This window comes from Danio rerio, chromosome 14 (assembly GCF_049306965.1).
Source record: "Danio rerio strain Tuebingen ecotype United States chromosome 14, GRCz12tu, whole genome shotgun sequence".
In the NCBI taxonomy this organism is placed as follows: domain Eukaryota; kingdom Metazoa; phylum Chordata; class Actinopteri; order Cypriniformes; family Danionidae; genus Danio; species Danio rerio.
Window position 1 is genome coordinate 2,440,579 of NC_133189.1, and position 24,802 is coordinate 2,465,380.

General features: G+C 40.2%; 14 protein-coding genes across 14 annotated transcripts in view; all 14 read right to left on the reverse strand.

Annotated features, from left to right (window-relative positions):
• The window catches only part of pcdh2g1 (protocadherin 2 gamma 1), a 223,953-nt gene that overhangs the window by 56,331 nt on the left and 142,820 nt on the right, over nt 1–24,802 (reverse strand).
• pcdh2g2 (protocadherin 2 gamma 2) overlaps nt 1–24,802 on the reverse strand; it is a 219,546-nt gene that overhangs the window by 56,331 nt on the left and 138,413 nt on the right.
• Nucleotides 1–24,802, reverse strand: part of pcdh2g5 (protocadherin 2 gamma 5) — a 203,515-nt gene that overhangs the window by 56,331 nt on the left and 122,382 nt on the right.
• The window catches only part of pcdh2g6 (protocadherin 2 gamma 6), a 199,722-nt gene that overhangs the window by 56,331 nt on the left and 118,589 nt on the right, over nt 1–24,802 (reverse strand).
• pcdh2g7 (protocadherin 2 gamma 7) overlaps nt 1–24,802 on the reverse strand; it is a 190,495-nt gene that overhangs the window by 56,331 nt on the left and 109,362 nt on the right.
• The window catches only part of pcdh2g8 (protocadherin 2 gamma 8), a 180,008-nt gene that overhangs the window by 56,331 nt on the left and 98,875 nt on the right, over nt 1–24,802 (reverse strand).
• pcdh2g9 (protocadherin 2 gamma 9) overlaps nt 1–24,802 on the reverse strand; it is a 175,249-nt gene that overhangs the window by 56,331 nt on the left and 94,116 nt on the right.
• pcdh2g12 (protocadherin 2 gamma 12) overlaps nt 1–24,802 on the reverse strand; it is a 157,436-nt gene that overhangs the window by 56,331 nt on the left and 76,303 nt on the right.
• pcdh2g13 (protocadherin 2 gamma 13) overlaps nt 1–24,802 on the reverse strand; it is a 153,332-nt gene that overhangs the window by 56,331 nt on the left and 72,199 nt on the right.
• The window catches only part of pcdh2g16 (protocadherin 2 gamma 16), a 125,467-nt gene that overhangs the window by 56,331 nt on the left and 44,334 nt on the right, over nt 1–24,802 (reverse strand).
• pcdh2g17 (protocadherin 2 gamma 17) overlaps nt 1–24,802 on the reverse strand; it is a 122,392-nt gene that overhangs the window by 56,331 nt on the left and 41,259 nt on the right.
• Nucleotides 14,317–16,982, reverse strand: LOC141377655 (protocadherin beta-11-like). The gene has a single exon (XM_073922453.1). The coding sequence runs from the start codon at nt 16,845–16,847 to the stop codon at nt 14,394–14,396; it is 2,454 nt and encodes an 817-aa protein (XP_073778554.1). The 5' UTR covers nt 16,848–16,982; the 3' UTR covers nt 14,317–14,393.
• Nucleotides 20,783–23,318, reverse strand: pcdh2g29 (protocadherin 2 gamma 29; the record flags this gene model as incomplete). The annotated part of the gene is given in 1 exon segment (NM_001024201.1): nt 20,783–23,318. A coding segment is annotated over 1 exon segment (2,436 nt), but the record flags the coding sequence as incomplete, so codon positions are not given.
• On the reverse strand, nt 20,783–23,318 carry pcdh2g28 (protocadherin 2 gamma 28; the record flags this gene model as incomplete). The annotated part of the gene is given in 1 exon segment (NM_001024200.1): nt 20,783–23,318. A coding segment is annotated over 1 exon segment (2,436 nt), but the record flags the coding sequence as incomplete, so codon positions are not given.

Below are 24,802 nucleotides of genomic sequence, written 5' to 3' on the forward strand. Positions count from 1 at the left end.
GTACCTATTCACTGAGTTGTATTCACTGTATTCAATGAGAAATGGATAAATATATTCATTTTCGGAGTTGGATGTACTTCATTATGCATTTAAACTAAAGTTTTTTTTTTTTTTAAACAATTAGATTCATTAATAAAGAGGTTGATCACCTAATATGTTTAAAAATAGAAAGTCAATGCATTTTAATACCAAAAAGTCCAGAATTTTTTTAAATTGCACTTTTTTTTTTTTAATGTTTCTCTTGATTTTTCCTGATTAATACAATTTTATTTTATTATTTTCTCCCAACATATTAATGTGGGTGTACTAATTTTTGGACTGTGATTTTTATTTATTTATTTATTTATTTATTTTAGATTAGTCCCAGTTATGTCTTTGGTACTGACTAATCTAATGTTTATGCACAAATATAATATTGTAAAATGTTAGAAAATGTTAAGTTAAAAATGAGATCTGTGAGGTTTGCACTTATTTATGCTGAGCACTGCACACACACACACACACACACACACACACACACACACACACACACACACACACACACACACACACACACACACACACTCACACTCACACATACACACTGTAAAAACGATATGACAAAACAATTGACAACCAATGCTTTTTAAGTTACTTTCAGCTATAACTTATTTTAATAAAATAATCAGGTTTCACCTATGGTTTTTTTTTACTTATAAAAGTTTAACTTATTTTTTTCAGCTTGATGACAAGAAAAATTAATTTGATTAAATTAAACAATATTTATTTTACTATTATACTTATTATTTCGTTATTTATTTATTTATTATTATTTTATTATTATTAATATTATACATTTCTGAAAATGTTTCTTGTGTTTACTATGACTGCTATGTCTGCTGTAGGGCAGGTGTTTTCTTTATGTTGTTTGGATACCGTTACACTACATGCAGTATGTATACAATTTATACTTTTCTTTTTATTGATGATTGAAAACAATAAAAATCTAAATAAATCTAATACTGATTTACACACTTAGGTCATCCTAAAATATATATCATAAATTCAGCAGTAATTTTAAAAGTAAATTATCACATATTTATGATTTATGTTTAAAGGTCATTCATATATATATATATATATATATATATATATATATATATATATATATATATATATATATATATATATATATATATATATATATATATATATATATATATAAAGTGAAAATAAAATTGAGTGTCAGATGTGGAACTAAAACATCTTCACACTAGATATGGCATCTCCAAAAATATACTAAATGATCCAAGAGTGCTTTTAGCAAGACTTTATAAAGTTGCTCACCTCTGCACTAACATCTGGTTCCTCTGTACTCCTGTTCTGCTTTGGCACTGTTCTTGTGCCACTCAAGTCAAGGTTCAAAACGCTTTGACTAGAAGGCCGCAAAAACTTCAGATCACTCTTTCTGGAGTCATTAGTGCCACAAACCTCATAATTGTACACGTGCTGTAAAGTTCCTGTGGCTCCTACATCTGCGTAAAGAGGCGGATAATACGGAATAACCGGGAGATTCGCTCCAGACTTATAAAACATCCGCTCGCGTCTCCATCTGTAGCATTTGACTGACAGTATGGCGATGATGGACACGATAAAGAGAAACGACACTACAGCCAAGGCCAAGACGAGATAGAAAGTCAGGTTGTCGTTGTATTCCTTGTCGTGCGTAAAGTCGGTGAACTCCGAGAGCACCTCAGGGAAGCTGTCCGCCACCGCCACGTTAACATTGACTGTAGCTGATCGAGAGGGCTGCCCGTTGTCCTCCACTACAACAGTGAGTCTTTGTTTGACAGCATCTTTATCTGTCACTTGCCGGACAGTTCTGATTTCTCCATTCTGTGCGCCCACTTCAAACAGCGCCCTGTCTGTGGCTTTGTGCAGTTTATAGGAGAGCCAGGCGTTCTGTCCAGAGTCCACATCAACAGCCACCACTTTAGTCACCAGATAACCCACATCTGCCGAACGAGGCACTATTTCAGCCACCACAGAAGCGCCTGACTGGACCGGATACAGAACCTGAGGCGCGTTGTCATTCTGGTCCTGAATCAGGATTTTGACGCTCACGTTGCTGCTGAGAGGAGGAGAGCCTCCGTCCTGCGCTTTTACTGTGATCGTAAACGATTTTAACTGCTCATAATCAAACGACTTGGTTGCATAAACCGTGCCACTATCAGAGTTAATAGAAACTAATGAAGAAATCGGAGCTCCGTTTGAATCATTATCTGAAATGAAGTAGGAGACGCGCGCGTTTGCTCCCAAATCTGCGTCACGCGCTTTAACGCTGAACAAAGACAGAGATGGAGAGTTATTCTCCACCACATATGCATTATATGAATTCTGCTCAAACTGTGGAGCATGATCATTTACATCGGTAATCTTCACGTTTAATGTATTTTTACTAAACAAAGAGGGGCTGCCGCCGTCTTTGGCTGTGATGGTAATGTTATACTCGGGTACCTCTTCCCTGTCGAGCTCGGAGTCTGTGACGATGCTGTAATAATTAGTCAAAGACGACTCGATTTTGAAGGGTAGATTCCTGTCAATAAAACAGGTGATTTTCCCGTTTTCTTCGGAATCGCTGTCTTGTATGTTTATCATGGCCACCACGGTTCCAAGAGGAGAATTCTCTGGTATACTGTTAGAAAAAGACATCAGCGTCACTTTCGGTGGGTTATCATTCACGTCTGTTACTTCCACAATCACCTCAGAGGAATCTGACAATCCTCCCTGATCTTTAGCTTGAATTTTGAACTCATACACAGCAGACTCTTCGAAATCAAGCTCACCAATTAGTCTTATTTCCCCACTGGACGGATCGACAGAAAACAGGTCTCGAATTCTGGGTGTGGTGTGCTCGAAATAATAACCAATTTGCGCATTTGAGTCAGTATCCGCATCGGTTGCGTTAACAGCAAGCAATAACGATCCCTTTGCGATGTTTTCGGGTACTGATATTTTATATGTGCCCTTTTGAAAAACAGGAGCATTATCGTTTATATCTAAAACAATAACGTGTATTTTCACCGTGCCAGAGCGTTTGGGGTTGCCTCCATCTGTAGCAGTAACAGTCAAATACAAATGTTCTTGTTTCTCTCTATCTAAAGGCGTTTGCAAAACGAGCTCGACGTTTTTACTGCTGCCGGATCGACTTTGTGTCTTTAGTGTGAAATGATCAGTAGGATAAACTGAATAACTCTGAATACCATTAACGCCGACATCGGGATCAACTGCGCTATCAACAGTAAAGCGCGCTCCGGTTGAAGCAGACTCGCTAATTTCCAATGTAATTTCTCCTCTTGGAAACGCAGGGCTGTTGTCATTTACATCCAAGATTTCAATGGTGATGCGATAGAGCTCGATGGGATTCTCTAAGATGATTTCAAAGCTCAGACTGCAGGCGGACACAGCGCCAGCGCACAAAAGCTCCCGGTCGATCCTCTCCTTAATAACAATGTGTCCTTTCTGCCGGTCCAGCTCGACATATTCCCGGCCACCTGCTGTAAATATCCGCGCTTTCCCCGCTGTCAGCCTTTTAAGCTCAAGACCAAGGTCTTTAACTATGTCTCCGACGAATGAACCGGGTGCCATCTCCTCAGGCACGGAGTAACGGACCTGCCCGTACGCGCCACAGAGAAAGTGCGCACAGAAGAGCAGAACGCACGGCGGCCATGCAGAATCCTTTCTTCTCATGATGACGGCGGAGCTCCGATTTATTGAACAGAATTATATCAAATATCCAGTTGATAGTGCAGAAGAGGCTTTCTAAAATGTAGTATAGAGGTGAAAGCAAAAACACTAACCAAATAGGGTAGCCTATGTTGGCTGTTAAAGCGTCATCCAGATTTGCGATGCGCACAGCTTTGTAAATGCACAACCCTCACATACTGATGTAGCACAGAAGGCGTGTGATGCATATAATCAGCAGATATACCTTATCAACCAACAGCGACGCTTAGAGTTCAGTTCAGGAACTGTAAAATGTTCATCATGCGCGTTCTGAGCTCTCTGTGAAAACTGTGGTATTGATGGTGCCTTGAATTGCACTTTTATTTAATTTGATAGGCATTTTTTTTACTTTAAAGCAAAGTTGTGGATTTTATACTTGTACAAAATTTTAATGATTCATTCTTACTGTTTCTGAAACCAAAAAAAAACTCTCTTGTTTAGAGTGAAAGAAAAGCAAATGAATGCGTAAAGCGCCACATTCTCCTAACGCAGCGTGCTTCTGAAGGCGTTTAAATATTAATACAAAAGAGTTCAAAATGCTGCACAGATAAATCAAACAAAAAAACAAACAAATAAATAAATCATTATAATTTAATAAATCTCATTCTACAAATCTCACCTGGGTTTCTGTATCCCTGGATATATGTTTGTGTTCCTGAATGTGTGGCATTGTCTGTGTCCCACTGGTGTCCAGACTAATGATGCTCTGACTACAAGGTCGAACAAACTTCAGATCACTCATTCTGGAGTCATTAGTGCCACACGTCTCATAATTGTACACGTGCTTTAAAGTTCCTGTGGCTCCTACATCTGCGTAAAGAGGCGGATAATACGGAATGACCGGAAGATTCGCTCCAGACTTATAAAACATCCGCTCGCGTCTCCATCTGTAGCATTTGACTGACAGTATGGCGATGATGGACACGATAAAGAGAAACGACACTACAGCCAAGGCCAAGACGAGATAGAAAGTCAGGTTGTCGTTGTATTCCTTGTCGTGCGTAAAGTCGGTGAACTCCGAGAGCACCTCAGGGAAGCTGTCCGCCACCGCCACGTTAACATTGACTGTAGCTGATCGAGAGGGCTGCCCGTTGTCCTCCACTACAACAGTGAGTCTTTGTTTGACAGCATCTTTATCTGTCACTTGCCGGACAGTTCTGATTTCTCCATTCTGTGCGCCCACTTCAAACAGCGCCCTGTCTGTGGCTTTGTGCAGTTTATAGGAGAGCCAGGCGTTCTGTCCAGAGTCCACATCAACAGCCACCACTTTAGTCACCAGATAACCCACATCTGCCGAACGAGGCACTATTTCAGCCACCACAGAAGCGCCTGACTGGACCGGATACAGAACCTGAGGCGCGTTGTCATTCTGGTCCTGAATCAGGATTTTGACGCTCACGTTGCTGCTGAGAGGAGGAGAGCCTCCGTCCTGCGCTTTTACGCGGATGCTAAAATCTTTTGTTTGCTCGTAATCAAAAGAGCGAGCAGCAAGAATCTCTCCGCTCTCTGCATGGACTGAAATAAAGGTCGAGGCAGAGACGCCATGCACAACAACATCCTCTAGAAAATAGGAGATACGCGCGTTATTGCCAGAGTCTCTGTCGTGCGCTTTAACAGATAAAACAGAGACTCCTGGAGAATTATTCTCCATGATAAATGCGGTGTATGACTGACGCTCAAACACAGGGGCGTTGTCATTCACATCGGAGATTTTCAGAGTCAGTGTTTTATTAGTGGAGAAGGATGGAGAGCCCTCATCAGTAGCGGTTACTGTGATATTGTATTCAGATATCTGTTCACGATCTAAAATCTGATCAGTGACTAAAGTGTAAAAATTTGAGGACGACGGTTTAATGCGAAATGGCAAATCTGAACTAACAAAGCATCTAAATTGTCCGTTTTTACCAGAGTCTATATCTTTAATATTAAGCATCGCAATCACCGTGTCTGGAACAGAGTCCTCTGGGATGTGATTGGAAAAAGAGATAACACTTATTACAGGTGCATTATCATTAACGTCAGTCAGTTCAATGAACACTTTACTGTTGTCGGTTAATCCTCCCTTATCCATTGCCTCAATATTTAGTTCATATTGCTTTGATTTTTCATAATCCAACAAGCCATTTACGGTTATTTTCCCAGTGTCCTGATCAATTCTAAAAAGGTCTAAATCCTTTCCAGAGCTTTGTGAAAACGAATATGTCACCTCACCATATGATCCTTTGTCTTTGTCTGTAGCAAGTACAATAACCACTACTGTACCTATCGGTGCATTTTCTGCTAAAGAAACTCTGTACACTGACTGGCTGAACGCGGGGGTGTTGTCATTTGCATCAATTACTGTGACAATTATTTTAACCGTTCCGGATTTTTGAGGGTTTCCTCCATCAAATGCAGTAAGGGTTAATTTCAATTCTTCATCTCTCTCCCTATCTAACTGAGATTTCAAAATCATCTCGACGTATTTATTACCATCACTGCGCGATAGTTCCTTCAATGAAAAATAGTCGGTTGGTATTAAACTGTATCTCTGAAGCGTATTCAAGCCAACATCAGGATCATGCGCACTGTCTAAAGAAAAACGAGCACCGGGCACGGCAAGCTCACTTATTTGAAAGTGTATTTCTTTTCTTATAAAAGCTGGAGCATGATCATTAATATCTAATATTTCCACATCAATTCTATGCAGCTCCATGGGGTTTTCTAGGATGATCTGAAAATGTAAGGAGCAGGGAGACACTTGGGCGCACAGCTCCTCTCTATCTATCCTCTCTTTCACTACCAGAGTCCCTTTATCCACATTCAGAGCGATGTACTCACGACTGTCCTCCGTAAAGATCCGCGCTCGACCAGATTTCAGCCTCTTAACATCCAAACCGAGATCCTGAACGATATTTCCCACCAGCGAGCCCTTTGTCATCTCCTCTGGGATAGAATAACGGACCTGCGCGCGCGCAACGGCCATGACAAAGACGCAGAGCACGAGAGGCTGCATTAGCCATGATGAAATCCGCGACGAAGACGCGCCTCTGTGCGCGGAAAAACAACAAAGAAACGACATAATCCAGATCTTCTGTTCTACTTAAGATGATGAAGAATAGATGATACAGAAAAGTGGAGAAACAGCAAACTCCACCCGAAAATACAGGACAGCGAATGTCTCGACACTTCAATGTAAGAGAGAAAGCGTCTGAATGAGAATGATTTTTCTGCAGAATGTGATGTCAGAAAGTGGAGGAGGATCTAAAATAAGTGTTTAAAGCCTGAACACACTGACCAACAGCGGCACTTAGTGCATCAGAGAATTATTGCATGTAAACATGCTGGAAAATACCCAAACGCAAAATAGGAATGCGGTTAAATGCCAAAATACAAATATTTTGTGGTAACGCAATAATATGAGACAAAAATATAAATATTTCCAACAGAACACCTTTAAATATGATCACAGATACGAGTAAAACTGCAAAATGTAAAGCAGAAAATATAAAACAGCTCTTAATGCATTTAAAGCTTCACTGTGACCAAAGCGCGCAAACTTTATCAAAATATAAGCATCCTTATTGAGCAAAACTTAGCTTAGGGCAGAAAAAAAAGTGTAAACTTATATGTGTATGTTTGTTTATACATATATATATATATATATATATATATATATATATATATATATATATATATATATATATATATATATATATATATATATATATATATAAACACGAACACAAAGACAAAAATGCTGTGCTTAATCTGAGAAAAACTGAGATAAAGCATGATGATAAAATAAACACTAGAAAGTCATGTTTATAATTAATCACTCAATCTCACCTGATCAAAATCATTATTCAGGTTTGCCCTTTGCGCATGCGTGAGTGTCTGTGTTCCACTGGTGTCCAGACTAATGATGCTCTCACTGCAAGGTCTGCCGTATTTCACATCACTCTTTCTGGAGTCAGTGGTTCTGCAAACCTCATAATTGTACACGTGCTGTAAAGTTCCTGTGCCTCCTACATCTGCGTAAAGAGGCGGATAATACGGAATAACCGGGAGATTCGCTCCAGACTTATAAAACATCCGCTCGCGTCTCCATCTGTAGCATTTGACTGACAGTATGGCGATGATGGACACGATAAAGAGAAACGACACTACAGCCAAGGCCAAGACGAGATAGAAAGTCAGGTTGTCGTTGTATTCCTTGTCGTGCGTAAAGTCGGTGAACTCCGAGAGCACCTCAGGGAAGCTGTCCGCCACCGCCACGTTAACATTGACTGTAGCTGATCGAGAGGGCTGCCCGTTGTCCTCCACTACAACAGTGAGTCTTTGTTTGACAGCATCTTTATCTGTCACTTGCCGGACAGTTCTGATTTCTCCATTCTGTGCGCCCACTTCAAACAGCGCCCTGTCTGTGGCTTTGTGCAGTTTATAGGAGAGCCAGGCGTTCTGTCCAGAGTCCACATCAACAGCCACCACTTTAGTCACCAGATAACCCACATCTGCCGAACGAGGCACTATTTCAGCCACCACAGAAGCGCCTGACTGGACCGGATACAGAACCTGAGGCGCGTTGTCATTCTGGTCCTGAATCAGGATTTTGACGCTCGCGTTGCTGCTGAGAGGAGGAGAGCCTCCGTCCTGCGCTTTTACGCGGATGCTAAAATCTTTTGTTTGCTCGTAATCAAAAGAGCGAGCAGCAAGAATCTCTCCGCTCTCTGCATTGACTGAAATAAAGGTCGAGGCAGAGACGCCATTCACAACAACATCCTCTAGAAAATAGGAGATACGCGCGTTATTGCCAGAGTCTCTGTCGTGCGCTTTAACAGATAAAACAGAGACTCCTGGAGAATTATTCTCCATGATAAATGCGGTGTATGACTGACGCTCAAACACAGGGGCGTTGTCATTTACATCGGAGATTTTCAGAGTCAGTGTTTTATTAGTGGAGAAGGATGGAGAGCCCTCATCAGTAGCTGTTACTGTGATATTATATTCAGATATATGTTCACGATCTAATAACTGATCTGTTGTCACACTATAGAAATTTGAGGCGGATGAGTGTATTTTAAAAGGCAAATTTGCTGCAACAGAACATCTAACCTGCCCATTTTTCCCCGAATCTAAATCTTTGACATTCAGCATCGCTATTACAGTTTCTGGTGCTGCGTCCTCTGGTATTGGGTTTGAAAATGAAATCACGCTTATTACTGGTGCATTGTCATTAACATCGATTAGTTCAATTATTACTTTACTCGAATCGGTTAAGCCGCCTTTATCTGTAGCTTCAACATTTAACTGAAAATGTTTTGACTTCTCGAAGTCCAGGTCTCCATTAACAGTAATGCTGCCACTTTCAGAATTTATATTGAACAACTCTAAAGCCTTTCCTGATGTTTGTGAGAAAGAATATGTCAGTTCAGCATTTGTTCCTTTGTCTTTATCAGTTGCAGTCACGCTCACGATATCAGTCCCTTTAGGTGAATTCTCCAGCAGAGAAACTGTATACACAGGGAGACTAAAAACAGGAGCATTATCATTTGCGTCGATTACAAGAACAATTATTTTAATAGTGCCTGATTTCTGTGGAGTGCCGCCATCAAATGCGGTCAATGTTAATTTGTGCTCTTCCTGATGTTCCCTATCTAATGGCGTTTGCAGAATCATTTCAACGTATTTCGAGCCATCATTTCCCGTCTGTTCTTTAAGAGAAAAATAATCAGTCGGATTGAGTGTGTATTTCTGGAGGGTATTTAAACCTACGTCCGAATCTTGTGCTTTATCTAAAGAAAATTTAGCTCCAGGAATAGCAAGCTCACTAATTTGAAAGTGTATTTCCTTTCTAACAAAGACAGGAGCATGATCATTAATATCTAATATTTCTACATCAATTCTATGCAGCTCCATGGGGTTTTCCAGGATGATCTGAAAATGTAAGGAGCAGGGAGACACTTGGGCGCACAGCTCCTCTCTATCTATCCTCTCTTTCACTACCAGAGTCCCTTTATCCACATTCAGAGCGATGTACTCACGACTGTCCTCCGTAAAGATCCGCGCTCGACCAGATTTCAGCCTCTTAACATCCAAACCGAGATCCTGAACGATATTTCCCACCAGCGAGCCCTTTGTCATCTCCTCTGGGATAGAATAACGGACCTGCGCGCGCGCAACGGCCATGACAAAGACGCAGAGCAGGAGAGGCTGCATTAGCCATGATGAAATCCGCGACGAGGACGCGCCTCTTTTCGCGGAAAAACAACAAAGAAACCACATTATCCAGATCTTCTGTTCCACTTAAGACGAAAATATGAAGAATTAGTTAACTAAAAGTGTGGACAAAAACAAAGTTCGTCCGATAACAAGGAGCAGCAAATGTCGCTGTTTCAGAGGAGAGACCGTCTGAAATGAAGAGATATTCTGCAGAATGTGATGTCAGAAAGAAAAGGAGGGTCTAAAATACAGTTTAAAGCTTGAACACACTGACCAACAGCGGCACTTGGTGCATCAGAGAGTTATTACAAGAGGAAAAAAATGTTTACGAGCAAGAGGATATAAAATAATGTATATATTTTAATTGAATTGCGACCAAAAGGTATACAGAGCATACTCTCAACGAAATATAATTTCTGGAAGCAAAAGGGTCAAACAATCAAACCAGATAATCTAAAATATGCCCTAATGCATATGTCCCATACATATGGTCAAACATGCAACATAGAAAATAATAACTTCTACATGACTGTTTATCTTAAATAAATTTGCATCTAATGTTTTATACAATATAGCAAAAGGTTATGATTATGATATGAAAAGCTTGAAAAAAAATGAAGTCAAACAATTTATACTGGTACACAAACTTTTAACACACACACACACAAAAATGAATTAACTAATAATAATAATAATAATAATAATAATAATATGATAATATAATGATAATAATAATATAATAATATAATAATAACAACAATATAATAATATTAGTAATAATAATTACATAGAGTGCATTAATAAAACCAAGGAAGTTAGAAAAAATTAATAACTAACAAATTGGAAAACAAAAAGTCAATTTCAGAACTATTTGTTTCCTGTCATGTTTAATGCTGGCAAACCAGATGTGCCTTTAAATGCTGTTTTTACAGCTGTTATCGTGCTCATTTGCTAAAACTGGGGAAGTTAAGCTGATAAAAACAAATATTAAATAAGCCTTAAAAAATTAAACTGAACATTTATTAAATAATTGTTTTCATAGATCGCAAAGAACATATTTAGGGAAAGCAAAATTATTTATATTGTGGCATATTAGTTATATAAATCCATTCTCACCTGATCCCCACAATCATCAAAGTTCAGTCTCTCCCTTTGCGCATGCGTGAGTGTCTGTGTTCCACTGGTGTCCAGACTAATGATGCTCTCACTGCAAGGTCTGCCGTATTTCACATCACTCTTTCTGGAGTCAGTGGTTCTGCAAACCTCATAATTGTACACGTGCTGTAAAGTTCCTGTGCCTCCTACATCTGCGTAAAGAGGCGGATAATACGGAATAACCGGAAGATTCGCTCCAGACTTATAAAACATCCGCTCGCGTCTCCATCTGTAGCATTTGACTGACAGTATGGCGATGATGGACACGATAAAGAGAAACGACACTACAGCCAAGGCCAAGACGAGATAGAAAGTCAGGTTGTCGTTGTATTCCTTGCCGTGCGTAAAGTCGGTGAACTCCGAGAGCACCTCAGGGAAGCTGTCCGCCACCGCCACGTTAACATTGACTGTAGCTGATCGAGAGGGCTGCCCGTTGTCCTCCACTACAACAGTGAGTCTTTGTTTGACAGCATCTTTATCTGTCACTTGCCGGACAGTTCTGATTTCTCCATTCTGTGCGCCCACTTCAAACAGCGCCCTGTCTGTGGCTTTGTGCAGTTTATAGGAGAGCCAGGCGTTCTGTCCAGAGTCCACATCAACAGCCACCACTTTAGTCACCAGATAACCCACATCTGCCGAACGAGGCACTATTTCAGCCACCACAGAAGCGCCTGACTGGACCGGATACAGAACCTGAGGCGCGTTGTCATTCTGGTCCTGAATCAGGATTTTAACGCTCACGTTGCTGCTGAGAGGAGGAGAGCCTCCGTCCTGCGCTTTTACGCGGATGCTAAAATCTTTTGTTTGCTCGTAATCAAAAGAGCGAGCAGCAAGAATCTCTCCGCTCTCTGCATGGACTGAAATAAAGGTCGAGGCAGAGACGCCATTCACAACAACATCCTCTAGAAAATAGGAGATACGCGCGTTATTGCCAGAGTCTCTGTCGTGCGCTTTAACAGATAAAACAGAGACTCCTGGAGAATTATTCTCCATGATAAATGCGGTGTATGACTGACGCTCAAACACAGGGGCGTTGTCATTCACATCGGAGATTTTCAGAGTCAGTGTTTTATTAGTGGAGAAGGATGGAGAGCCCTCATCAGTAGCTGTTACTGTGATATTATATTCAGATATTTTTTCACGGTCTAAAAGCTGATCTGTGATCATACTGTAGAAATTTGAGGATGATTGCCTGATTCGGAATGGTAAACTAGGATTAATTGAACATCTGACCTGTGCATTTTTCCCCGAATCTAAATCTTTGACATTCAGCATCGCTATCACAGTTTCTGGGTCTGAGTTTTCTGGCAAAGGGTTTGAAAACGATATTACATTAATTACAGGGGCATTATCATTAACGTCAGTAATTTCCACCATCACTTTAGCAGTATCTGTTAAGCCACCACTGTCTGTTGCAACAACATTAAGCTCAAACTTCTTCAATTTTTCAAAGTCTAAAGAGCCAGTAAGTGTTATTTCACCGCTTGAAGGATCGACATTAAATGTATCTGAGCTGAGTTTACTACTCTGGGAGAATGAATAGTACACGTCTTTATTTGTTCCTTGATCTGCGTCAGTTGCAGTAACCTTCAAGACTAGAGATCCTTTTGGTGCATTTTCAGCGACAAGGGCTGTATACACAGACTGACTAAAAACAGGCGCGTTGTCGTTTGCATCCAAGACAATGATGTTAATTTTCAATGTACCTGTTTTCTGTGGAGTACCACCATCAAATGCAGTTAAAATCAGATTATACTCCTCCTGCTTTTCTCTGTCTAATTGTGTTTGCAAGACCATTTCGATATATTTAGTGCCATCCGCGTGAGTTAAGGTTTTGAGCGCAAAATTTTCGTTTGGATTTAATTTATACATCTGAAGCGAATTTACACCCTCATCTGTATCAATAGCGCTATCAATTGAATATCGAGCACCAGCCAACGCAGATTCACTAATCTGAAAAGTAATCTCTTTGTTTGTAAAAACAGGAGCATGATCATTAATGTCTAATATTTCCACATCAATTCTATGCAGCTCCATGGGGTTTTCTAAGATGATCTGAAAATGTAAGGAGCAGGGAGACACTTGGGCGCACAGCTCCTCTCTATCTATCCTCTCTTTCACTACCAGAGTCCCTTTATCCACATTCAGAGCGATGTACTCACGACTGTCCTCCGTAAAGATCCGCGCTCGACCAGATTTCAGCCTCTTAACATCCAAACCGAGATCCTGAACGATATTTCCCACCAGCGAGCCCTTTGTCATCTCCTCTGGGATAGAATAACGGACCTGCGCGCGCGCAACGGCCATGACAAAGACGCAGAGCACGAGAGGCTGCATTAGCCATGATGAAATCCGCGACGAAGACGCGCCTCTGTGCGCGGAAAAACAACAAAGAAACGACATAATCCAGATCTTCTGTTGTACTTAAGATGATGAAGAATAGATGATACAGAAAGGTGGAGAAACAGCAAACTCCACCCGAAAATACAGGAGAGCGAATGTCTCGACACTTCAGTGTTAAAGAAAAAGCGTCTGAATGAGAATGATTTTTCTGCAGAATGTGATGTCAGAAAGTGGAGGAGGATCTAAAATAAATATTTAAAGCCTGAACACACTGACCAACAGCGGCACTTAGTGCATCAGAGAATTATTGCATGTAAACATACTGGAAAATACCAAAACGCAAAATAGGAATGCGGTTAAATGCCAAAATACAAATAATTTGTGGTAACACAATATTAAGAGACAAAAATATAAATATTTCCAACAGAACACCTTTAAATATAATCACAGATTCGAGTAAAACTGCAAAATGTAAAGCAGAAAATATAAAACAGCTCTTAATGCATTTAATGCTTTACTGTAACCAAAGCGCGCAAACTTTATTAAAATATAAGCATCCTTATTGAGTACAACTTAGCTTAGGGCAGAAAAAAGTGTAAACTTATATGTGTATGTTTATATATATATATATATATATATATATATATATATATATATATATATATATATATATATATGTATATATATATATATATATATATATATATATATGTATATATATATATATATATATATATATATATATATATATATATATATATATATATACATATATATATATATATATATATATATATATATATATATATATATATATATATATATATATATATAAACACGAACACAAAGACAAAAATGCTGTGCTTAATCTGAGAAAAACTGAGATAAAGCATGATGATAAAATAAACACTAGAAAGCCATGTTTATAATTAATCACTCAATCTCACCTGATCAAAATCATTATTCAGGTTTGCCCTTTGCGCATGCGTGAGTGTCTGTGTTCCACTGGTGTCCAGACTAATGATGCTCTCACTGCAAGGTCTGCCGTATTTCACATCACTCTTTCTGGAGTCAGTGGTTCTGCAAACCTCATAATTGTACACGTGCTGTAAAGTTCCTGTGCCTCCTACATCTGCGTAAAGAGGCGGATAATACGGAATAACCGGAAGATTCGCTCCAGACTTATAAAACATCCGCTCGCGTCTCCATCTGTAGCATTTGACTGACAGTATGGCGATGATGGACACGATAAAGAGAAACGACACTACAGCCAAGGCCAAGACGAGATAGAAAGTCAGGTTGTCGTTGTATTCCTTGTCGTGCGTAAAGTCGGTGAACTCCGAGAGCACCTCAGGGAAGCTGTCCGCCACCGCCACGTTAACATTGACTGTAGCTGATCGAGAGGGCTGCCCGTTGTCCTCCACTACAACAGTGAGTCTTTGTTTGACAGCATCTTTATCTGTCACTTGCCGGACAGTTCTGATTTCTCCATTCTGTGCGCCCACTTCAAACAGCGCCCTGTCTGTGGCTTTGTGCAGTTTATAGGAGAGCCAGGCGTTCTGTCCAGAGTCCACATCAACAGCCACCACTTTAGTCACCAGATAACCCACATCTGCCGAACGAGGCACTATTTCAGCCACCACAGAAGCGCCTGACTGGACCGGATACAGAACCTGAGGCGCGTTGTCATTCTGGTCCTGAATCAGGATTTTGACGCTCACGTTGCTGCTGAGAGGAGGAGAGCCTCCGTCCTGCGCTTTTACGCGGATGCTAAAATCTTTTGTTTGCTCGTAATCAAAAGAGCGAGCAGCAAGAATCTCTCCGCTCTCTGCATTGACTGAAATAAAGGTCGAGGCAGAGACGCCATTCACAACAACATCCTCTAGAAAATAGGAGATACGCGCGTTATTGCCAGAGTCTCTATCGTGCGCTTTAACAGATAAAACAGAGACTCCTGGAGAATTATTCTCCATGATAAATGCGGTGTATGATTGACGCTCAAACACAGGGGCGTTGTCATTCACATCGGAGATTTTCAGAGTCAGTGTTTTATTAGTGGAGAAGGATGGAGAGCCCTCATCAGTAGCTGTTACTGTGATATTATATTTGGAGAGCATCTCCCGATCTAACATATCATCAGTGACTAAACTGTAAAAATTTGGAGTAGATGACTTTATTTTAAAGGGTAAATTAGGAGGAATGGAGCACTTAACCATTCCGTTTTTCCCCGAATCTAAATCTTTGACATTAAACATTGCTACTGCAGTCTCTGGAGCTGAATTCTCCGGCACGGGGCTTGAAAATGAAATTACGCTTATTATAGGAGGATTATCGTTTATATCAGTAATTTCAATCTGCACTTTGCTTGTGTCCCGTAACCCTCCTTTGTCTGTTGCTTCAACGTATAGTTCATATTTTTTAGATTTCTCGTAATCTAAATAACCATTAACTGTAATATCACCAGTGTTGGAGTCAATGTTAAAAAGGCCAGAAAAGCTTTCACTGCTTTGAGATAAAGAATACGTAACTTCTCCATTAGATCCAGTGTCTCCGTCTGCTGCACTAACCTTTAATACAGATGATCCTTTAGAAAAATTCTCCGGAATAGAAGCTTTATAGACAGATTGACTGAAAGCCGGTGCATTGTCATTTGCATCTAAAACAATGACGTTTATCTTGACAGTGCCCGTTTTTTGAGGGTTACCGCCATCAAACGCAGTTAAAATTAGTTTATGTTCCTCCATAGACTCTCTGTCCAAAGGTTTTTGCAAAATTATCTCCACATATTTAGTATCATCGAGATGAGCAGGTATTTTTACTATGAAATGGTCTGATGGAATTAATTTATATGTCTGAAGGGTATTTAGACCTACATCTGGATCATTAGCACTATCAATTGAATATCGAGCACCAGACAAAGCAGACTCACTCATTTGAAATGTTATCTCTTTTTTCTTAAAAACAGGAGCATGATCATTAATATCTAATATTTCCACATCAATTCTGTGCAGCTCCATGGGGTTTTCTAGGATGATCTGAAAATGTAAGGAGCAGGGAGACACTTGGGCGCACAGCTCCTCTCTATCTATCCTCTCTTTCACTACCAGAGTCCCTTTATCCACATTCAGAGCGATGTACTCACGACTGTCCTCCGTAAAGATCCGCGCTCGACCAGATTTCAGCCTCCTAACATCCAAACCGAGATCCTGAACGATATTTCCCACCAGCGAGCCCTTTGTCATCTCCTCTGGGATAGAATAACGGACCTGCGCGCGCGCAACGGCCATGACAAAGACGCAGAGCACGAGAGGCTGCATTAGCCATGATGAAATCCGCGACGAAGACGCGCCTCTGTGCGCGGAAAAACAACAAAGAAACGACATAATCCAGATCTTCTGTTCCACTTAAAATGATGAAGAATAGATGATACAGAAAGGTGGAGAAACAGCAAACTCCACCCGAAAATACAGGACAGCGAATGTCTCGATACTTCAGTGTAAAAGAGAAAGCGTCTGAATGAGAATGATTTTTTCTGCAGAATGTGATGTCAGAAAGTGGAGGAGGATCTAAAATAAGTGTTTAAAGCCTGAACACACTGACCAACAGCGGCACTTAGTGCATCAGAGAAATATTGCATGTAAACATGCTGGAAAATACCCAAACGCAAAATAAGAATGAGGTTAAATGCCAAAATACAAATATTTTGTGGTAACGCATAATTATGAGACAAAAATAAAAATATTTCCAACAGAACACCTTTAAATATGATCACAGATACGAGTAAAACTGCAAAATGTAAAACATCTCTTAATGCATTTAAAGCTTCACTGTGACCAAAGCGCGCAAACTTTATCAAAATATAAGCATCCTTATTGAGTACAACTTAGCTTAGGGCAGAAAAAAAGTCTAAACTTATATGTGTATGTTTGTTTATACACACACATATATATATATATATATATATATATATATATATATATATATATATATATATATATATATATATATATAAACACGAACACAAAGACAAAAATACTGTGCTTAATCTGAGAAAAACTGAGATAAATCATGATGATAAATTAGACACTAAAAAGCCATGTTTAAAATTAATCACTCAATCTCACCTGATCAAAATCATTATTCAGGTTTTCCCTTTGCGCATGCGTGAGTGTCTGTGTTCCACTGGTGTCCAGACTAATGATGCTCTCACTGCAAGCTCTGCCGTATTTCACACCACTCTTTCTGGAGTCAGTGGTTCTGCAAACCTCATAATTGTACACGTGCTGTAAAGTTCCTGTGCCTCCTACATCTGCGTAAAGAGGCGGATAACACGGAATAACCGGGAGATTCGCTCCAGACTTATAAAACATCCGCTCGCGTCTCCATCTGTAGCATTTGACTGACAGTATGGCGATGATGGACACGATAAAGAGAAACGACACTACAGCCAAGGCCAAGACGAGATAGAAAGTCAGGTTGTCGTTGTATTCCTTGTCGTGCGTAAAGTCGGTGAACTCCGAGAGCACCTCAGGGAAGCTGTCCGCCACCGCCACGTTAACATTGACTGTAGCTGATCGAGAGGGCTGCCCGTTGTCCTCCACTACAACAGTGAGTCTTTGTTTGACAGCATCTTTATCTGTCACTTGCCGGACAGTTCTGATTTCTCCATTCTGTGCGCCCACTTCAAACAGCGCCCTGTCTGTGGCTTTGTGCAGTTTATAGGAGAGCCAGGCGTTCTGTCCAGAGTCCACATCAACAGCCACCACTTTAGTCACCAGATAACCCACATCTGCCGAACGAGGCACTATTTCAGCCACCACGGAAGCGCCCGACTGGACCGGATACAGAACCTGAGGCGCGTTGTCATTCTGGTCCTGAATCAGGATTTTGACGCTCACGTTGCTGCTGAGAGGAGGAGAGCCTCCGTCCTGCGCTTTTACGCGGATGCTAAAATCTTTTGTTTGCTCGTAATCAAAAGAGCGAGCAGCAAGAATCTCTCCGCTCTCTGCATTGACTGAAATAAAGGTCGAGGCAGAGACGCCATTCACAACAACATCCTCTAGAAAATAGGAGATACGCGCGTTATTGCCAGAGTCTCTGTCGTGCGCTTTAACAGATAAAACAGAGACTCCTGGAGAATTATTCTCCATGATAAATGCGGTGTATGACTGACGCTCAAACACAGGGGCGTTGTCATTCACATCGGAGATTTTCAGAGTCAGTGTTTTATTAGTGGAGAAGGATGGAGAGCCCTCATCAGTAGCTGTTACTGTGATATTGTATTCAGATATTTTTTCACGATCTAAAAGCTGATCAGTGATCAAACTGTAAAAATTCTGGGCAGATGACTTCACCTTGAACGGCATGTCTGCAGAAATGTAACATTTAACCTGCCCATTTTTCCCTGAATCTAAATCTTTGACATTCAGCATCGCTATTACAGTTTCTGGCGCTGCGTCCTCTGGTATTGGATTAGAAAATGAAATCAGGCTTATCACAGGGGGGTTGTCGTTTACATCTGTAATGTCGATTATAACTTTACTGGAGTCAGTTAAACCACCCTTATCTGTAGCATCTATGTTTAACTCAAATTGTTTAGCTCTCTCATAATCCAAATGTCCTTTTACAGTAATTTCACCTGTATCTGGGCCAATATGGAATAAATCTAGATTTTTTCCAGAACTGCGTGAAAAAGAATATGTTATCTCTCCGTTTGCGCCTTGGTCATTATCAGTCGCGCTTACCTTGACCACAACAGCACCATTATGTGCATTCTCAAACAATGAAACACGGTAAACAGGCAGACTAAATACAGGCGCGTTGTCGTTTGCGTCTATGACCGTAACACATATCCTAACAGTGCCAGTTCTCTGCGGATTGCCGCCATCAAAGGCTGTAAGGGTTAACTTGTGCTCATGTTGAGTCTCTCTGTCTAACGGCGCTTGAAGAACCATTTCGACGTATTTTGAGCCATCATTTCGTGACATAACCTTCAAATCAAAATGATCTTTTGGATTTAATGTATATGACTTAAGCGCGTTCGTACCTGTGTCCGGATCTTGGGCGCTGTCTAATGAAAAGCGAGCTCCGGGAAGTGCTAATTCACTAATCTGAAAATCAATTTCTTTTCTGTCAAAAACAGGAGCATGATCATTAATATCTAATATTTCTACATCAATTCTGTGCAGCTCCATGGGGTTTTCTAGGATGATCTGAAAATGTAAGGAGCAGGGAGACACTTGGGCGCACAGCTCCTCTCTATCTATCCTCTCTTTCACTACCAGAGTCCCTTTATCCACATTCAGAGCGATGTACTCACGACTGTCCTCCGTAAAGATCCGCGCTCGACCAGATTTCAGCCTCCTAACATCCAAACCGAGATCCTGAACGATATTTCCCACCAGCGAGCCCTTTGTCATCTCCTCTGGGATAGAATAACGGACCTGCGCGCGCGCAACGGCCATGACAAAGACGCAGAGCACGAGAGGCTGCATTAGCCATGATGAAATCCGCGACGAAGACGCGCCTCTGTGCGCGGAAAAACAACAAAGAAACGACATAATCCAGATCTTCTGTTCCACTTAAAATGATGAAGAATAGATGATACAGAAAGGTGGAGAAACAGCAAACTCCACCCGAAAATACAGGACAGCGAATGTCTCGATACTTCAGTGTAAAAGAGAAAGCGTCTGAATGAGAATGATTTTTCTGCAGAATGTGATGTCAGAAAGTGGAGGAGGATCTAAAATAAGTGTTTAAAGCCTGAACACACTGACCAACAGCGGCACTTAGTGCATCAGAGAAATATTGCATGTAAACATGCTGGAAAATACCCAAACGCAAAATAAGAATGAGGTTAAATGCCAAAATACAAATATTTTGTGGTAACGCATAATTATGAGACAAAAATAAAAATATTTCCAACAGAACACCTTTAAATATGATCACAGATACGAGTAAAACTGCAAAATGTAAAACATCTCTTAATGCATTTAAAGCTTCACTGTGACCAAAGCGCGCAAACTTTATCAAAATATAAGCATCCTTATTGAGTACAACTTAGCTTAGGGCAGAAAAAAAGTCTAAACTTATATGTGTATGTTTGTTTATACACACACATATATATATATATATATATATATATATATATATATATATATATATATATATATATATATATATATATATATATATATATATATATAAACACGAACACAAAGACAAAAATACTGTGCTTAATCTGAGAAAAACTGAGATAAATCATGATGATAAATTAGACACTAAAAAGCCATGTTTAAAATTAATCACTCAATCTCACCTGATCAAAATCATTATTCAGGTTTTCCCTTTGCGCATGCGTGAGTGTCTGTGTTCCACTGGTGTCCAGACTAATGATGCTCTCACTGCAAGCTCTGCCGTATTTCACACCACTCTTTCTGGAGTCAGTGGTTCTGCAAACCTCATAATTGTACACGTGCTGTAAAGTTCCTGTGCCTCCTACATCTGCGTAAAGAGGCGGATAATACGGAATAACCGGGAGATTCGCTCCAGACTTATAAAACATCCGCTCGCGTCTCCATCTGTAGCATTTGACTGACAGTATGGCGATGATGGACACGATAAAGAGAAACGACACTACAGCCAAGGCCAAGACGAGATAGAAAGTCAGGTTGTCGTTGTATTCCTTGTCGTGCGTAAAGTCGGTGAACTCCGAGAGCACCTCAGGGAAGCTGTCCGCCACCGCCACGTTAACATTGACTGTAGCTGATCGAGAGGGCTGCCCGTTGTCCTCCACTACAACAGTGAGTCTTTGTTTGACAGCATCTTTATCTGTCACTTGCCGGACAGTTCTGATTTCTCCATTCTGTGCGCCCACTTCAAACAGCGCCCTGTCTGTGGCTTTGTGCAGTTTATAGGAGAGCCAGGCGTTCTGTCCAGAGTCCACATCAACAGCCACCACTTTAGTCACCAGATAACCCACATCTGCCGAACGAGGCACTATTTCAGCCACCACGGAAGCGCCCGACTGGACCGGATACAGAACCTGAGGCGCGTTGTCATTCTGGTCCTGAATCAGGATTTTGACGCTCACGTTGCTGCTGAGAGGAGGAGAGCCTCCGTCCTGCGCTTTTACGCGGATGCTAAAATCTTTTGTTTGCTCGTAATCAAAAGAGCGAGCAGCAAGAATCTCTCCGCTCTCTGCATTGACTGAAATAAAGGTCGAGGCAGAGACGCCATTCACAACAACATCCTCTAGAAAATAGGAGATACGCGCGTTATTGCCAGAGTCTCTGTCGTGCGCTTTAACAGATAAAACAGAGACTCCTGGAGAATTATTCTCCATGATAAATGCGGTGTATGACTGACGCTCAAACACAGGGGCGTTGTCATTCACATCGGAGATTTTCAGAGTCAGTGTTTTATTAGTGGAGAAGGATGGAGAGCCCTCATCAGTAGCTGTTACTGTGATATTGTATTCAGATATTTTTTCACGATCTAAAAGCTGATCAGTGATCAAACTGTAAAAATTCTGGGCAGATGACTTCACCTTGAACGGCATGTCTGCAGAAATGTAACATTTAACCTGCCCATTTTTCCCTGAATCTAAATCTTTGACATTCAGCATCGCTATTACAGTTTCTGGCGCTGCGTCCTCTGGTATTGGATTAGAAAATGAAATCAGGCTTATCACAGGGGGGTTGTCGTTTACATCTGTAATGTCGATTATAACTTTACTGGAGTCAGTTAAACCACCCTTATCTGTAGCATCTATGTTTAACTCAAATTGTTTAGCTCTCTCATAATCCAAATGTCCTTTTACAGTAATTTCACCTGTATCTGGGCCAATATGGAATAAATCTAGATTTTTTCCAGAACTGCGTGAAAAAGAATATGTTATCTCTCCGTTTGCGCCTTGGTCATTATCAGTCGCGCTTACCTTGACCACAACAGCACCATTATGTGCATTCTCAAACAATGAAACACGGTAAACAGGCAGACTAAATACAGGCGCGTTGTCGTTTGCGTCTATGACCGTAACACATATCCTAACAGTGCCAGTTCTCTGCGGATTGCCGCCATCAAAGGCTGTAAGGGTTAACTTGTGCTCATGTTGAGTCTCTCTGTCTAACGGCGCTTGAAGAACCATTTCGACGTATTTTGAGCCATCATTTCGTGACATAACCTTCAAATCAAAATGATCTTTTGGATTTAATGTATATGACTTAAGCGCGTTCGTACCTGTGTCCGGATCTTGGGCGCTGTCTAATGAAAAGCGAGCTCCGGGAAGTGCTAATTCACTAATCTGAAAATCAATTTCTTTTCTGTCAAAAACAGGAGCATGATCATTAATATCTAATATTTCTACATCAATTCTGTGCAGCTCCATGGGGTTTTCTAGGATGATCTGAAAATGTAAGGAGCAGGGAGACACTTGGGCGCACAGCTCCTCTCTATCTATCCTCTCTTTCACTACCAGAGTCCCTTTATCCACATTCAGAGCGATGTACTCACGACTGTCCTCTGTAAAGATCCGCGCTCGACCAGATTTCAGCCTCTTAACATCCAAACCGAGATCCTGAACGATATTTCCCACCAGCGAGCCCTTTGTCATCTCCTCTGGGATAGAATAACGGACCTGCGCGCGCGCAACGGCCATGACAAAGACGCAGAGCAAGAGAGGCTGCATTAGCCATGATGAAATCCGCGACGAAGACGCGCCTCTGTGCGCGGAAAAACAACAAAGAAACAACATTATCCAGATCTTCTGTTCCACTGAAGAAGAATATATGATGAAGAAGAAGATAATTAAAAGCGTGGAAAAAGCAAAGTTCTTCCGATAACAAAGAGCGACGAATGTTACCACGCTTCAGAGCAGAGACCGTCTGAAATGAAGAGATATTCTGCAGAATGTGATGTCAGAAAGAAAAGGAGGGTCTAAAATACAGTTTAAAGCTTGAACAGACTGACCAACAGCGGCACTTGGTGCATCAGAGAAATACTACAAGAGCTACAATAAATACTAACAAGCAATAGATTATAAAAAAAACATACTGCCAGCAAAACAGGTATACAGTAAACTCACTTTCAACGTAATTTAAATTATGCAAGAAAAGTGTTAAACCTGTACTCCAGAATATAGAAAACATGTTTAATGAACGTGCTCATACCCAGACAAACAATAAAAACCTCTTATGACTATGGTTTTAAATAAAATGTATTTAATAAAAAAAATCGCATTAAATAGCAAAAAGGTGAGCTTTTGATTTTAAAAACGTGAAAAATATATTCAAAATTTATGCTGGAGCACATATTGTTATATTCCCAGCAAAAAATAAATAAATAAATAAATAATAATAATAATAATAATTAACGTTTTTTAATTATTATTTTATTAATATTATTTAAAATCAGTGTGCAATAAATAAAATATCATATAAAGAAAAGTAATTATAAATAAAACATCAGATTAGTAATAATAACTAAATTGTTATTATTATTAATATGTATATTATTATTATTAATATTATTATTATTATTATTATTATTATTATTATAAATAAACAATAATAAGATTATTATACATAATATGCATAAATAAAAGTTCAGAGAGAGAAAAATATTTAAAAACACTCAGATATGGCAAAAACTAAAATGGAAAGCACAAAAAGTAATTCAAAACCATTTACCGAACAATAAACTATTGTCATAGATATTTCGTTTGAATCCCTTCCTCTTTAAATGATAGCACCAATATATGCTTTTCAAGCCATTCTACAGCGCTTGTTTACATAAACCATGAAGAGACAAAAAAAAAAAAAAAACACCAAACAAACAAACACAAAAATGTAAAAAATATACAACGATAAATCCTATATTAAATATTAAGTTTTTTAGATAGCAAGGACGAACCATTTGAGAAAATGGTTCAAACTTACGAAGAAATATACGACATCATATGCTACTTATATAAAACAATTCTCACCTGATCCCCACAATCATCAAAGTTCAGCCTTTCCCTTTGCGCATGCGTGAGTGTCTGTGTCCCACTGGTGTCCAGACTAATGATGCTCTCACTGCAAGCTCTGCCGTATTTCACATCACTCTTTCTGGAGTCAGTGGTTCTGCAAACCTCATAATTGTACACGTGCTGTAAAGTTCCTGTGCCTCCTACATCTGCGTAAAGAGGCGGATAATACGGAATAACCGGAAGATTCGCTCCAGACTTATAAAACATCCGCTCGCGTCTCCATCTGTAGCATTTGACTGACAGTATGGCGATGATGGACACGATAAAGAGAAACGACACTACAGCCAAGGCCAAGACGAGATAGAAAGT

Excerpts from the sequence above, each read along its gene's own strand:
- LOC141377655 (XM_073922453.1), bottom strand. The coding sequence starts at position 16,847 with ATGTCGTTTCTTTGTTGTTTTTCCGCGCACAGAGGCGCGTCTTCGTCG.